The sequence below is a fragment of the Electrona antarctica genome, assembly GCF_951216825.1.
Source record: "Electrona antarctica genome assembly, chromosome: 15".
Lineage (NCBI taxonomy): Eukaryota > Metazoa > Chordata > Actinopteri > Myctophiformes > Myctophidae > Electrona > Electrona antarctica.
Genome location: NC_136796.1, coordinates 47,413,060 through 47,428,573, shown reverse-complemented (window position 1 = coordinate 47,428,573; position 15,514 = coordinate 47,413,060). Strand labels below are relative to the sequence as shown.

Sequence of the window (15,514 nt, the reverse complement as noted above, 5' to 3'; positions counted from 1 at the left end):
CAAATTTGAGCCACATTTTCACGATATTTCTAAAATAGCAGACCTACGAGCTCGTAGCGCACCACCGCTATTTTTCAATAGCTAAAGTATAACATAATGCTTTAAACACCAAAAGGGATTCCCGCCCAGAATGGGTTAAACCAATCAGGTACGATAGAACCACATTTATCTGAACTGGTGTTAAACCAATCAGGTACGATAGAACCACATTTATCTGAACTGGTGTTAAACCAATCAGATAGAACCACATTTATCTGAACCATAAAGGTCTTTTCAGACAGGAAGTCAGACTCCAGACAATGTGGAGTTCAGAGGTGAAGCTGCACTATACAGACTGACTGCTTGTGTGCATGATGTCCTGTCTATGTAATAAACTGTTTTCTTTATCCTTTATTTACCCAGGATAGTATCTGAGCACAAGTGCTCATTTTCAGCAACGCCCTGCACATAGAGACACACACATTAAAACCTGGGAGCTGACCAGTACAACCACAGTCTTAGGTCACATTCTCACCTAATACTTCGGAGAAATTGGGATTCTTGCATATTTAATTTGCTGCGGTTTTCCTTCACACTGTCATCCGCAGCAATTGGAAACGCAGCAGGGGGGACCTTTATCAATGTGTTCCATTCATAAACTAGCCTACACAGTGAAATCCATGGTGATAAAATTATCACCCCCCCCCCCCCCCCCCCCCCCCTCTCTCTCTCTCTACGCACGCAGCCACGCACTGTTCTTTTGGGCATGGAGGCACAGCGCTGAGCGCACTGATATAACAGACAGCAGCGCAAAATGTTTACAAGTTTATCGAGATGAAAGTCCCTACTACCCAGTCCCCACACACACAGTGACAGCACTCCATGTTTACGGCACGCACAGACAGACAGACAGACAGAATATTCTGTAGGCTACACTGCAGTGTTTTTATGTGTTTCCTTAAGCAATTGATTAATGTACTCATCCTCATTTCGATCAGGGCTTCAGTCTCCTCATTCGACCACGTCTATCCACGGTAACGGGACATCTTTGCGTAAAATATGCCTTCTCCGTCTCCAACTGTGTTCAGCTCCTCACCCGCCACATTGTTTGCTTAATTTCCTTTATGTACTGTGGATTGCATTCACACCTGCACCGAATGTAATCAAGTGCGATTGGAAGCGAAGCGAAACCCCCGTTTTTGCTCGGAGTAGAATGCGGTTCTTTGATACGCATTAGGATTCGAATGAGCCTTCACACCTGCCAAACAAAGTGCACTTTCTGACAATGGGCAGCAGGATTCGTTTTAATCGCAGCAAAGCTTTCTGATGTGAATGTCACCTTATACTGTTGTACTGACCAGTACAACCACAGTCTTATACTGTTGTACTGACCAGTACAACCACAGTCTTATACTGTTAACCACTAAGCAGCTCCACTGGAGCAGTTGGGGGTTCAGTGCCTTGCTCAAGGGCACTTCAGCGGTGATGGGTGAGTGATGACAATCACTTCACGACTAGGCATGTAACGATATATTATATATTATATATTCATATATTATATCCCAACGATATGTATCGATTTATTAAAAATGAATATCGATTTTTTTTTTTAGGGGGGCTAGTGTGTGATATGAAATGTGAGCTGTAATCATATTCCATCATATTTTGGAGATAAATGAGACAGACTCCATGCAGTTTGTGCATCCACAATAGTGGATGCACAAACTTGGAAAACTCTACAACAAGTGCTTCAGGATACAGATCACGGGTACAGAAAGCATCGCCTAGAACTAGAGAGCAGAAAGCAGCAAATTGCCATCTTCCTCTGCTGTGGTCACATGGTTTACAGTAAACTGCTGATATCTTATCCTTCATTCTTATCACATTGTTTTACAAGGAGCTATATGGTCTCTCACACACACACACACACACACACACACACACACACACACACACACACACACACACACACACACACACACACACACACACACACACAGTGTATGTACATATTAGAATAACTATTATATGTATTCGTGTCCACAGAGAGGGGTGCGTTGTGACTGAGGCTGATCAGACACCTGGACTGAAGACACCCAGTCAAACCACACCTGGACTGAAGACACCCAGTCAAACCACACCTGGACTGAAGACACCCAGTCAAACCACACCTGGACTGAAGACACCCAGTCAAACCACACCTGGACAAAGTAAGAATGTGCACTCATTGAAAATTCATAGTCAGACTAAATGTTCAAATTATCGGTGTGTATCAATTATATCTAAGTGCAAATAATGAAGCTAAACAATTATCAATCCTGGACAAAAACAGCTGATCTTACCTTACCTTTGGCAATGTTGCTTATCAAAAAGCATATTTTCTGGGGGTAATTAATTAGTAATGTGTGCTGTAAACATGTAAAGCTATAAATTAACCTCAATGTTTAAAACATTTTCTTCTCATTTCAGATGTCAGTCTGCAGGATGATTTGAACGATTATAAGGTCAGTTTGGACAGTCTTGATGAAGTGAAAGACGACATGACGGAAGAGTCTGGAACCTCCGTCACCAGCACCTACTCAGAGCTCTACATCTCAGCGGGAGAGAGTGAAGGGGTTAATTGCCAACATGAGGTGATACAGCTTGAGACAGCTTCCAACATGAAGACCTTCCATGACGAACCAATCAACTGCTGTAAAATCTTTAAGATCCTCCTCCCTGGCAGAGAGACAACCAGCACAAGTGTTCTGACCGAAGGCATCGCTGGCATTGGAAAAACATTCTCTGTGCGCAAGTTTGCTCTGGACTGGGCAAGAGGTTTGGAGAATCAAGATATAGATCTCCTGGTTCTCTTTTCATTCCGGGAGCTGAACTTGGTCAGAGATAAGCAGTACAGCCTTCTCAAACTGATCCATGATTTCCACCCAACATTAAAGAAGGTCACAGCAGAGCAGCTCGCTGCCTGGAAAGTTTGCTTCATCTTTGATGGCCTCGATGAAAGCAGGTTTCCATTGCACTTCGACAAAAATGAAATCATCTCTGATGTCACAGTGACATCATCAGTGGATTATCTGTTGACAAACCTCATCAAGAGGAATCTGCTCCCCTCAGCCCTCCTCTGGATAACCACCAGACCAGCAGCAGCCAATCAGATCCCTCCTGCATGTGTTGACATGGTGACAGAAGTGCGAGGGTTCACAGACCCCCAGAAGGAGAAGTACTTCAGGAAGAGATTCAGTGAAGAGAAGCTGGCCGACAGAGTCCTCTCACACTTGAAGACATCGAGGAGCCTCCACATCATGTGTTACATCCCACTCTTCTGTTGGATCATTGCTACCGTTCTGCTGGACATGTTGAGGACACACACCACGATAGGACAGCTGCCCAAGACCCTGACTGAGATGTGCTGCCAATTCCTGTTGGTTCTGACAAACAGGAAGAAGCAGAAGTATGATGAGACTCATGATGTGAAAAAGAAAAAAAAGAAAAAAAAGAAAAAGGGGACTCAACAGCAGCTCACAAAGACTGACAGGGATGTTCTTCTGAATCTGGGCAAGCTGGCATTTCAACATCTGAAGAAAAGTAGCATCATGTTCTACCAAGAAGACCTGGAAGAGTGTGGTCTTGATGTGAAAGACGCCGCGCTGTACTCAGGAGTGTGCACGCAGATCTTCAAAAGAGAGAGTGTGCTCTTCCAGAAAACGGTCTACAGCTTTGTTCATCTGAGCATCCAGGAGTTTCTGGCTGCAGTCTACCTGTTCCACTGTTTCACACAGGAGAACATGAAGGTACTGAATACATTCCTGGGAGATGAAATCTACAGTTTCAGCTCCCTCTCTGACTTCCTGAAAGCTGCTATGAAAAAATCCCAGAAGAGTAAAAATGGCCACCTGGACCTACTTGTTCGCTTCCTTCATGGCCTCTCACTGAAGTCCAACCAGAGTCTGTTAGGAGGTCTGCTGGGTCAGACAGAGAACAGTCCAAAAGAGATCCAGAAAGCCATCCATAACCTGAAGGGGATGTTAACTGGTGATGCCTCTCCTGACAGATGTATCAACATCTTCCACTGTCTGATGGAGATGAACGACAACTCATTACATCAGGAGATCCAACAGTTCCTGAAGTCAGAGAACAAAACAGAGAAACTGTCTGAGACCCAGTGTTCAGCTCTGGCCGTCATGCTGCAGATGTCAGAGGAGGTTCTGGAAGAGTTGGACCTGGACAAATACAACACATCAGTGGAGGGGCGAAGGAGACTGATCCCAGCTGTGAGGAACTGCAGAAAGGCTCGGTTAGTAGTCGAGTGAATAGAAACATCCTAGAGTCAATCTGCCATTACAGTTAACACTATAATTGTAAATGAAGGTTGACATAAAAGTTCCAATAATGCTGTCTGTATTTCAAATAGTGATTAGTGGTATTGTGTGGTATTGTGGGTATTGTGTGTATTGTCTGCATTGTTCTGCATTGTTCCACGCCCCTTTTAACACCATAAAAGACAGCTAAAATACCCAACGTTAAACCCGCTTCACTGTGGTGAAAGCACTCAGTAGAACAAGTTGAAAGGTGTCACTCGTCAATAACAAATGATCTATAAGCATACAATACTTTGCATCGCAACACATTGACAGCTTGTAGGTCTGGTTTATTATCAAAGCGAGTCCCTCGATGCGATGTAATATAAACAACAGCCAAAGCTTTTGAAAGTGGTACAAAGTTGACCTAGAGGGAAAGGCCATGGAGTCACTTCATCTATAGGGTCCATCCTCCAGGGACCATGTGTGTGATATGATCTGTAGGGTCCATCCTCCAGAGACCATGTGTGTGATATGATCTGTAGGGTCCATCCTTCAGAGACCATGTGTGTGATATGATCTGTAGGGTCCATCCTCCAGGGACCATGTGTGTGATATGATCTGTAGGGTCCATCCTTCAGAGACCATGTGTGTGATATGATCTGTAGGGTCCATCCTTCAGAGACCATGTGTATGATATGATCTGTAGGGTCCATCCTCCAGGGACCATGTGTGTGATATGATCTGTAGGGTCCATCCTCCAGGGACCATGTGTGTGATATGATCTGTAGGGTCCATCCTCCAGGGACCATGTGTGTGATATGATCTGTAGGGTCCATCCTCCAGGGACCATGTGTGTGATATGATCTGTAGGGTCCATCCTCCAGGGACCATGTGTGTGATATGATCTGTAGGGTCCATCCTCCAGGGACCATGTGTGTGATAAGGCAGAGGAAAGCCTATGGGGTCATCAAAGTCTTAAGTGTCATCATCTGGCTAGCATAAAGGTGCACAACATTCTGGCAAGAATTTAAAGATAATGTTGTTTGGGTCCTAAGTGTTGTAGCTGGCGAATTAAATCAATTGTCAGCGTCAGAAGGATAACTAAAAACATAAAAAAATGAAATAATAAACAAACAGAAAAAAAGAAAAGTAAAAAGAAAAGATTATGTTTTTGCACCGTTCAAAATAAAGATAACAGTTACCACCCAGTAGCGTAGTGGGACAAAGGAACATTATTAATAATATTAGACACTTCTTATATCTGCTGTGCATATGTTTGATGCAACGTTTGGAGTTGCTCATTTCCTTTTCTTGGGTTAACAAAAAAGAAAAGAAAATTGGATAATTCTTTCATCATTCTTATAACTGTCCAGCTGGTCAGAGCATCACTAGCATGTCCTGGTTCTGTCTCTTGTTCCATATTGTAGGTTATGAAATGTTATAATATTGTAGGTTATGAAATGTTATAACCAGTGTTGTTTTTGTCGACTAAAACTATGACAAAAAATGTTCGTCGACTACCTTTTTCCACTGAGGAAAACTAAATGAAAACTAAGCTATGATGACTAAAACTAAGACTAAATATACTGACAATTTTGTCAACAAATACAAACTAGACTAAAATGTTAGGAGGGGACTAGTGGACAAGATATCCAGTATAAGTCATTTTACACTTGATTGCATGCTGAAAATAGCCGATCTACAAGCTCACAAGGCGTCGCAGCGCAACGCGCTGTGAGCTTGTAGATCGGCTATTTTCAGCAAAAATCTGTCATGACGGCATCAAGGCCCGCCACAATACATTTTAGTCGACTAATTCAACTGTAGATTTAGTCGACTAAAATCTTATGACATTTAGCCGACTAAAACTAGACAAAACACTAAAACATTCCAGGTGACTAAAATTAAATGAAAGCTATTCAAGAGACTATGACTAAAACTAAAATCAAAATGTGCTGCCAAAAACAACACATAACATTATTTAGGTTATGAAATGTAATAATATTGTAGGTTATGAAATGTTATTATTGTAGGTTATGAAATGTTATAATATTGAAGGTTATGAAATGGTATAATATTGTAGGTTATGAAATGGTATAATATTGTTGGTTATGAAATGTTATAATATTGTAGGTTATGAAATGGTATAATATTGTAGGTTATGAAATGGTATAATATTGTAGGTTATGCAATATTATAATATTGGGGTAAATTCAAACTAACAGTAAAGCCTACAGCTGTGGCCCAGCTTGAGGAGACAGGGAACAGAAATAGAGACTGAATGCTGGTGTCCAGCAGCTTGTTTGTAAAGCTTTTACACAGTTTAGGCAGTAAATATGCAATGTTGTTGTTCAGTCTTCATTTCACTCCTTCAACTGCTGGTTGAAATCTTTGATATCAAAATGTCTATCTTCCTCTGTACAGTCATTCTGTGCTGTCAAGTGGTGTCTATACGTATGTCTGGATAACTAGATAGGAGATGGTTTAGTTAAATTCCATGACAGTGAATGAGGTATCATTTGTTTTGATCTCTTATTTTATCTGCATTTACAGACTTGTTGGCTGTCAGCTCAGTAAGACAGACGTTGAAGTTGTGTCTTCAGCTCTCAGCTCTAATCCTTCCCATTTGAGAGAATTGGACCTCAGTGAAAACGACATGCAGGACTCAGGACTCTGTGCTTCACTGAAGAGCCCACACTGTAGACTGGAAGTTCTAAAGTAAGATACATTTACCACATTCATTTTAATCACTTCTGTTTATTATGCACTGTATTATGTGAATATAATATGATTGCTGTGGTGAGAATATTAATAAGCTTGATATCATGGTAACCCAAGTTTATGGGCCTGAGTAGATGTTAAAATTACGCAAATATGTTTGAAAGGGTAATAACCCTTTAAGGCAAATGTATAGGCTTCTGAGCTACTTGGTCATACAACTGGATTACACACCATAAACAGCTGATGTACAAGCTCACAACGCGTCGAGGACGCAACGCTTGTGAGCTTGTAGATCGTCTATGTGCGACCCGTTGTAGCTACGCCACAGTTATCAAGCTTTACCGAGGTACGCAACAGATCAACACATAATCAATATCCTGCATCTACCTACTGTACCAATCAAATATCATTATATTAGTCTAGGCCTGTGGTTCCCAAACTGAGGGTCTGGACCCCCAAGGGGGTCCCCAGATGATTAGCTTAATGTGCAACTAGTGTGGTTTCTCACTTAACAGTAAACACACCAACATACAGTTTAAGTGTATACAGACTAGTATCTGCACATTTCTAAAGGTACAATTTAATGACTTTTAAAACATTTTTAAAACCAATTTGGTAAATTGGCGAATATTACAGAAGACGCAAACACAACATGTATCTGTGCAGCCGAGTCAAACTAAATGAAATGCCTACAATTCTTGCTTGTCAGGGTATTGGGTCCTCAGTTCAAATAATTGTTTATGTGTCATTTGTTTTTATAATATCTTTTTTAATCTGCATTTACAGACTTGTTGGCTGTAAACTCAGAAAGACAGACGTTGAAGTTGTGTCTTCAGCTCTCAGCTCTAATCCTTCCCATTTGAGAGAATTGGACCTCAGTAAAAACGACCTGCAGGACTCAGGACTAGTGGAGCTGCTCTGTGCTTCGCTGAAGAGCCCACACAGTAGACTGGAAGTTCTAAAGTAAGATACATTTACCACATAAATTGTAATCACTTCTGTTTATTATGCACTGTATTATGTGAATATAATATGATTGCTGAGGTGAGAATATGTATAAGCTTGATATCATGGTAACCCAAGCTTATGGGCCTGAGTAGATGTTAAAATGACCCAAATATGTTTGAAAGTGTAATAACCCTTTAAGGCAAATGTATAGGCTTCTGAGCTACTTGGTCATACAACTGGATTACACACCATAAACAGCTGATGTACAAGCTCACAACGCGTCGAGGACGCAACGCTTGTGAGCTTGTAGATCGTCTATGTGCGACCCAGAACATTATTCATAATATTAGACACTTCTTATATCTGCTTTGCATATGTTTGATGCAACGTTTGGAGTTGCTCATTTCCTTTTCTTGGGTTAACAAAAAAGAAAAGAAAATTGGATAATTCTTTCATCATTCTTATAACTGTCCAACTGGTCAGAGCATCACTAGCATGTCCTGGTTCTGTCTCTTGTTCCATATTGTAGGTTATGAAATGTTATAATATTGTAGGTTATGAAATGTTATAACCAGTGTTGTTTTTGTCGACTAAAACTATGACAAAAAATGTTCGTCGACTACCTTTTTCCACTGAGGAAAACTAAATGGAAACTAAATGAAAACTAAGCTATGATGACTAAAACTAAGACTAAATATACTGACAATTTTGTCAACAAATACAAACTAGACTAAAATGTTAGGAGGGGACTAGTGGACAAGATATCCAGTATAAGTCATTTTACACTTGATTGCATGCTGAAAATAGCCGATCTACAAGCTCACAGCGCGTCGCGCTGTAGATCGGCTATTTTCAGCAAAAATCTGTCATTATGACGGCATCAAGGCCCGCCACAATACATTTTAGTCGACTAAATCAACTGTAGATTTAGTCGACTAAAATCTTATGACATTTAGCCGACTAAAACTAGACTAAACACTAAAACATTCCAGGTGACTAAAATGAAATGAAAGCTATTCAAGAGACTATGACTAAAACTAAAATCAAAATGTGCTGCCAAAAACAACACATAACATTCTTTAGGTTATGAAATGTAATAATATTGTAGGTTATGAAATGTTATTATTGTAGGTTATGAAATGTTATAATATTGTAGGTTATGAAATGTTATAATATTGTAGGTTATGAAATGGTATAATATTGTAGGTTATGCAATATTATAATATTGGGGTAAATTCAAACTAACAGTAAAGCCTACAGCTGTGGCCCAGCTTGAGGAGACAGGGAACAGAAATAGAGACTGAATGCTGGTCTCCAGCAGCTTGTTTGTAAAGCTTTTACACAGCGCGGCAGTAAATATACAATGTTGTTGTTCTGTCTTCATTTCACTCCTTCAACTGCTGGTTGAAATCTTTGATATCAAAATGTCTATCTTCCTCTGTACAGTCATTCTGTGCTGTCAAGTGGTGTCTATATGTATGTCTGGATAACTAGATAGGAGATGTTTTAGTTAAATTCCATGACAGTGAATGAGGTATAATTTGTTTTGATCTCTTATTTAATCTGCATTTACAGACTTGTTGGCTGTCAGCTCAGTAAGACAGACGTTGAAGTTGTGTCTTCAGCTCTCAGCTCTAATCCTTCCCATTTGAGAGAATTGGACCTCAGTGAAAACGACCTGCAGTACTCAGGACTAGTGGAGCTGCTCTGTGCTTCACTGAAGAGCCCACACTGTAGACTAGAAGTTCTAAAGTAAGATACATTTACCACATCTATTTTGATCACTGCTGTTTTATTATATACTGTATTATGTGAATATAATATGAATGCTGTGGTGATGATTGAAAGTTTAATTTCCCTTTAAGGCAAATGTATAGGCTACTTCAACATATAGGGTGGTTGCACACTGAACATAGCTGATCTACAAGCTCACTGTCTCCAAATTGCTTAATGCTCAGGGTGGGATCTATGTTGGTTCTCTGCTCTACATGTAAAGTGTCTTGAGACAACTTGTTGTGAGTTGACACTTTAATAAAATTGAACTGAATTGAATCACAGCACGTCGAGGATTCAACACTTGTGAGCTTGTAGATCGGCTACTTTCGACTTCAACCCCTTGTAGCTACGCCACAGTTATCGAGCTTTACAGTGATAAGCATGAATACATAATCAATAGTCTGCATCTACCTACTGTACCAATCAATTATCATTCTATTAGTCTAGGTCTGTGGTTCCCAAACTGAGGGTCTGGACCCCCAAGGGGGTCCCCAGATGATTAGCTTAATGTGCAGCATTGTTTTCTCACTGAACAGTAGACAAACCAACAGTATAAGTGTACAGTATACAGAGTATCTGTACATTTCTAAAGGCCAAACCACACCAAAGGGTTGGGTCGGGACAAAGTGTTTTTTTAAAAGATAAAACCACACCAATTAAACTCATTGAGTTGCAAGGAGTTACATTGGTGTGGTTGTCCCGACCCGACCCTTTGGGTGTGGTTGTCCCGACCCGACCCTTTGGGTGTGGTTTAGGATTTAAGGTACAATTATATTACTTTTAAAACATTTTTTAAACCAAATTGTCAAATATTACGGAAGAAAGAGGCAAACATTGTCTAACTAGCCGATCTACAAGCTCACTGTGAGGCTTTGTGAGCTTGTAGTTTGGCTATTTTCACAATATGTATCTTCATTCTTCAGGGTAGGGGGTCCCCAGTTCAGATATGATTATGTATCATTTGTTTTGATAATCTCTCATTTAATCTGCATTTACAGACTTGTTGGCTGTAAACTCAGAAAGACAGACGTTGAAGTTGTGGCTTCAGCTCTCATCTCTAATCCTTCCCATTTGAGAGAATTGGACCTCAGTGAAAACGACCCGCAGGACTCAGGACTAGTGGAGCTACTCTGTGCTTCACTGAAGAGCCCACACAGTAGACTGGAAGTTCTAAAGTAAGATACATAGTCATCATGCTGGTTTGACAATTATTGTAGATTATGTTGGACGGGAGCTGAGCAGCACGGTCTGCCTTAGCGTCATCATGTGGCTCCTCCGTTCCCTCGTGTGTCAACGCATCCCGTGCCTCGGCCCCCCCGCTACCATGAAATAACCCACCCTTTTCCAATTTCTCACTCAGAATCTGCTTCAGGTCATCTTCAACCCCACACATCAACCCCCAAAATATTTACCAGCAATAACAGGTTGTCCGGTTGTTAACCGGTCAACATTTTGGAAATCCTGCATGGCTTCCGCCGCAATCGGTGTATGAATGTGTGTGTGAATGGGTGAATGTAATGCACAATCTATGTAAAGCGCCTTTACCCAAGGCGCTATATAAATGCACCATTTACCATTTACCAAAACTGAGAAAAAAAAACGCACTTACCCGATGGAAAAAATGAAGGGTTTTGGAAACGAGCCCCCATGTGATGTCTCGGCCTAGGGGAACCGAGACAACATAAAGTGTGGAAAACCGACCTTCCCAGCTCCCAAGAAAACCGCCGTCCAAACAGTTTACTTTTCGATGTTTTCTTTTTATTTTCTCTCTTCACTTCGGGCAACAAAATCTCCAAGAGCGGAGGACTGAACATCAAAACAGAACTAGAAAGAAAAAGGGAATGCTTACCTCAATGAATTCAAAACCAAAATACAATCGCTAACCTCCCTGTCAGAAAACAAAATACAAACGGGAAAAACATAAGATCAGCCCCCCCCCCCCCCCTTTTTCTTTAGCTGAGAACCCTAGCCTAGCGGAGCAGAACTTGGCAGGAGGCCGTGTTCAAGTCGGACTGTTATCTGTCAGCTACATACTGGATCAAGTGAGACAATGTTGTATTAGGCTATCTGTTCAGCTTCACATGCACAAGTGGCTACAGAGCCAACAACGGAGCGGACGGGTTGGGAGTCAGGAAGGCACGGGTTCGCTGTCGCCGGCTCTCTGACAGCCTTTTAAACTTGGCGTCGTCCTCTGTGCACCAATCCGGCGAGGATGCGTCTGTTCCTGGCACTCCCCCTGTTACAATCACCCACTCACACCACGACACACACGCACGCAAGCCTGCACACACAGGCGCACACGTGCACGCGCGCACACGCAGACTACACATACACAGGGGAAAACACTGCCCGACTTCCCTTGCATAACCTTTAATATCATCACAATTTACCACATTTATGTATCACTTCTGTTTATTATGTACTGTATTATGTGAATATAATATGAATGTTATGGCGAGAACGTATTAATAAGCCTATGTGCCTGAGAGACATGAAAATTACCCCAAACATGAAAGTGTAATATCCCTTTAAGGCGAATGTATTGGCTACTATGTATTGGCAACCCGTTGTAGCTACGCCACAGTTATCAAGCTTCTTAATTATATTATAATAATACTAATACTAATATTAATACTAATATTATGGAAGAAAGAAGCAAACATCGTGAAAATAGCTGATCTGCAAGCTCACTGTGAGGCGCTGTGAGCTTGTAGTTCTGGGGGGTCCCCTGTTGAAATATCATCATTTTAGGGTGTCCAAGTTCAAATATTATTTTGGGGCGTCCCCAGTTCAAATATTATTTTGAGGGGTCCCCAGTTCAAATATTATTTTGGGGGGTCCCCAGTTCAAATATTATTTTGGGGGGTCCCCAGTTCAAATATCATTATTTGGGGGTTCCCAGTTCAAATATGATTATGTCGGGGGCCAGGGTTTGTTTTAACACTAGCATGTCTGAACTCAACTCACCTACTACTCTGACGGCTAACAGTCAAGATGACCGTGTTTTTTGTGCAATTCCATTGGCCACTCTCTCCCTGCATCTCTTCTAATGCTCTTCACACCTCTCCCCCCGCGGCGGGGGGTTGACGACTTCTTCTAAATGTCACATTCCAACTAATTCAAGGCAGCGTTTAAACTCGACAGGACAACTCGACTTATTTTTTCAGATTACCAAACTATAATTATAGTGACGGTGTGAGCGCTATATTGAATACCCTTGCGCAGCGCGAGGTAATTAACGCCAGGTGCCTGCTAATTATTTGGTCTTTGATCGTGTGATTAACGGATTATATATATAAATCCTTTTAGACAATTTACAATTTAGGCATTTAGCAGACAGATTAAGCAATAACAAAAGCATGGCATACATCACATATAAAAAGTAGTTATCATGAATCATGCGTAAACTAAGAACGTAACAGTGGAGTATCTATGTAAACTATACATATACTATATTATATAATATACATGTGTACTATAAAGTGCTATGACTACATAAAATGCAATTCTAGTGCTGTCTACGTAACAAGCTATAAGTCTGTTCAAAATACCATCTAAGTCTATATAAAGTGCTATCTAAGGGGCTAGGCTAGGGCAAGTGCTACGGGCCATAGTGGAGTCTGAAGAGGTGGGTTTTCAGACTACGGCGGAAGATTGGGAGTGAGGCTGCAGTTCTGACTGTGATGGGAAGTGCATTCCATAGTTTTGGAGCCAGAAGGGAGAAGAGTTTGGGACGTGTGGAGCGTTGTTATTTAGACCAAATAACAAATACAATACTGGGCGTTGGGGGTGCGTCAGCTCGGTCAGGAGGTAACAGCTGCGTCCAACACAGTTTGGGAGCGGATAAAACACTGTCCGACTTTGTATTGAGCCAATAAAATAACACACGTTATTGTAACAGCCAGAGCCAGGCTCATTGCTCAGTCAGACGAAATACGACATTAGAGTAATATATTGTCATTTTTATATAGAGGGGGAAACATTATAGGCTACACGTGTATGGTTAAGGGGCAAGGGCGCATCAATGTAATTATTATATATTTGATTGATTGTGCCAGCTCCAGAGGTCTGCATCTCAGCAGCAGAAGGTTTGTAGCAGCACGGTTTATATACCATAGGATAGATCAAGTCATGTGACGCATCACCGCCACAAATAGTGCTACAGCGTTATCTAAAATGCATTTCCGCATACCTCACCTTCAGTTACTTGGATTCATGAACATTTACATGCCTCCGCGAGAGAGGGAGAGAGAAAAAAAGAGAGCCGTCCATGCAAATCAGTTCCACTGGTCGCGTGCAGAAAAGTTTACAGACAAAGAAGGACGGACAGAACTGTTATCTTTTGACTGACAAAACATTTAGACGTTCGGGAGGTCTATCGCGTTGGAATGATTTCAAACACTGTCATTTTTATTTGGAATCGCATCGGCAAGCATTCTCGCTCCAAGGAAAGGAAATGTCGGTCGGGTCAAACAGACCATGCACAGCTCGTAGTCACGATGCTATAAACTTTATTATTCCAACGTTTCGGCAAACAGGTTGCCTTCTGCAGGGTATATTGAAAATAGCCTGAAATAAAAAAAACATGATCCGGATTAGAAAGAGCTGGCGATATTTATATGCCAGAATAGGCTGTGGAACAATCCACAGCAGCAGCAGGCTATAATGCCGGTTTTAGCGTGCCCTCCGAACCAGGATAATTGATTTATTTTTATCATCACCACCTTACATAATTATGCTATAAAGATGGCGTGTATAGTCAACATTTATCTATTGAGCTATGCGCTTGGTGGAAACAATACGCCAGTCAGTCAACACACCATATTTCACCATATATTTTTTTCCATTTCGGGAAAAACAAAGTCAGACATTGTTATTTCTGCAAACAGCATATAACAAATATAACCTCTAAAACAACATTTAGTCTAAATTCGTAATGTAAGTTTGCCTACATGTGGAAGTAGTTGGAATGCAAATGACCCATTAGCTTGAACAATGGGTCAAGCTAGCCGGGAGGGAGGTGTGAACTTCACTGCTTGCGGGGGAGAAAGGGTGATGGCGGTCATTTGCGCGAAAAAGAGCAGATATAGTAGGTATAAGTATGCCTAAAATCATATTTAGAAAACATTTCAGATGAAAAACAAAACGGAGATGATTTGAATCGAATATTTAGAAAAAGTCATGCAAGGGGAACTTTCTCAGAACTTCATGGGCAAAGAAAATCCACTTCAAAATCGGTCAGATGGACCGCTTAGACGTGCTAGTGTTAATGGAACTAAATCATCCAGGTGTGAAGGCACCCTAAGTGACACAAGAGTCTCCTTTAATAGATGGCTGTAAGCAGGTTCTAAATTCAGGAATAATGCATATTATAAATGTGTTCTTTATTCATTCATTTATTTATGTATGTTTTCATCTGGTGTTTCAGACTGGCTCACTGCGGCTTGTCAGAGAGATGCTGTGAAGCTCTGGCCTCAGCTGTAAACTCTAATCCCTCCCTAAGAGAGTTGGACCTGAGCCTCAACGTGGTGAATGATTCAGTCCTGGAGAACTGCAAGTGAGTAGACTTGGGCTGTGTCCATGTTAAACAGTGCAGTGTTTCCCTTAACAGTGTATTCACTCTGACACAACGTCACAAAGCATACAGAGAGAACAATGCAGTGCCTCAAAGAAACTCTAAAATGTGTACTCTAAACAACAAAAATAATCTAAATTAAGAACAAGAAATATCCCAGATATATGTGAAGAATATTTAATAACGGTTCTGTGTAGTTTGCAGTGGTGTGGTGTGT

General features: G+C 41.1%; 1 protein-coding gene across 1 annotated transcript in view; it reads left to right on the top strand.

Annotated features, from left to right (window-relative positions):
- The window catches only part of LOC306938122 (protein NLRC3-like), a 359,664-nt gene that overhangs the window by 331,317 nt on the left and 12,833 nt on the right, over nucleotides 1-15,514 (top strand). Inside the window, exons 4-7 of the mRNA XM_079522136.1 lie at nucleotides 2,026-2,189; nucleotides 2,449-4,270; nucleotides 6,831-6,995; nucleotides 15,151-15,279. Coding sequence (XP_079378262.1) covers nucleotides 2,026-2,189; nucleotides 2,449-4,270; nucleotides 6,831-6,995; nucleotides 15,151-15,279 — 2,280 coding nt within the window. The remainder of the gene's footprint in view (nucleotides 1-2,025; nucleotides 2,190-2,448; nucleotides 4,271-6,830; nucleotides 6,996-15,150; nucleotides 15,280-15,514) is intronic.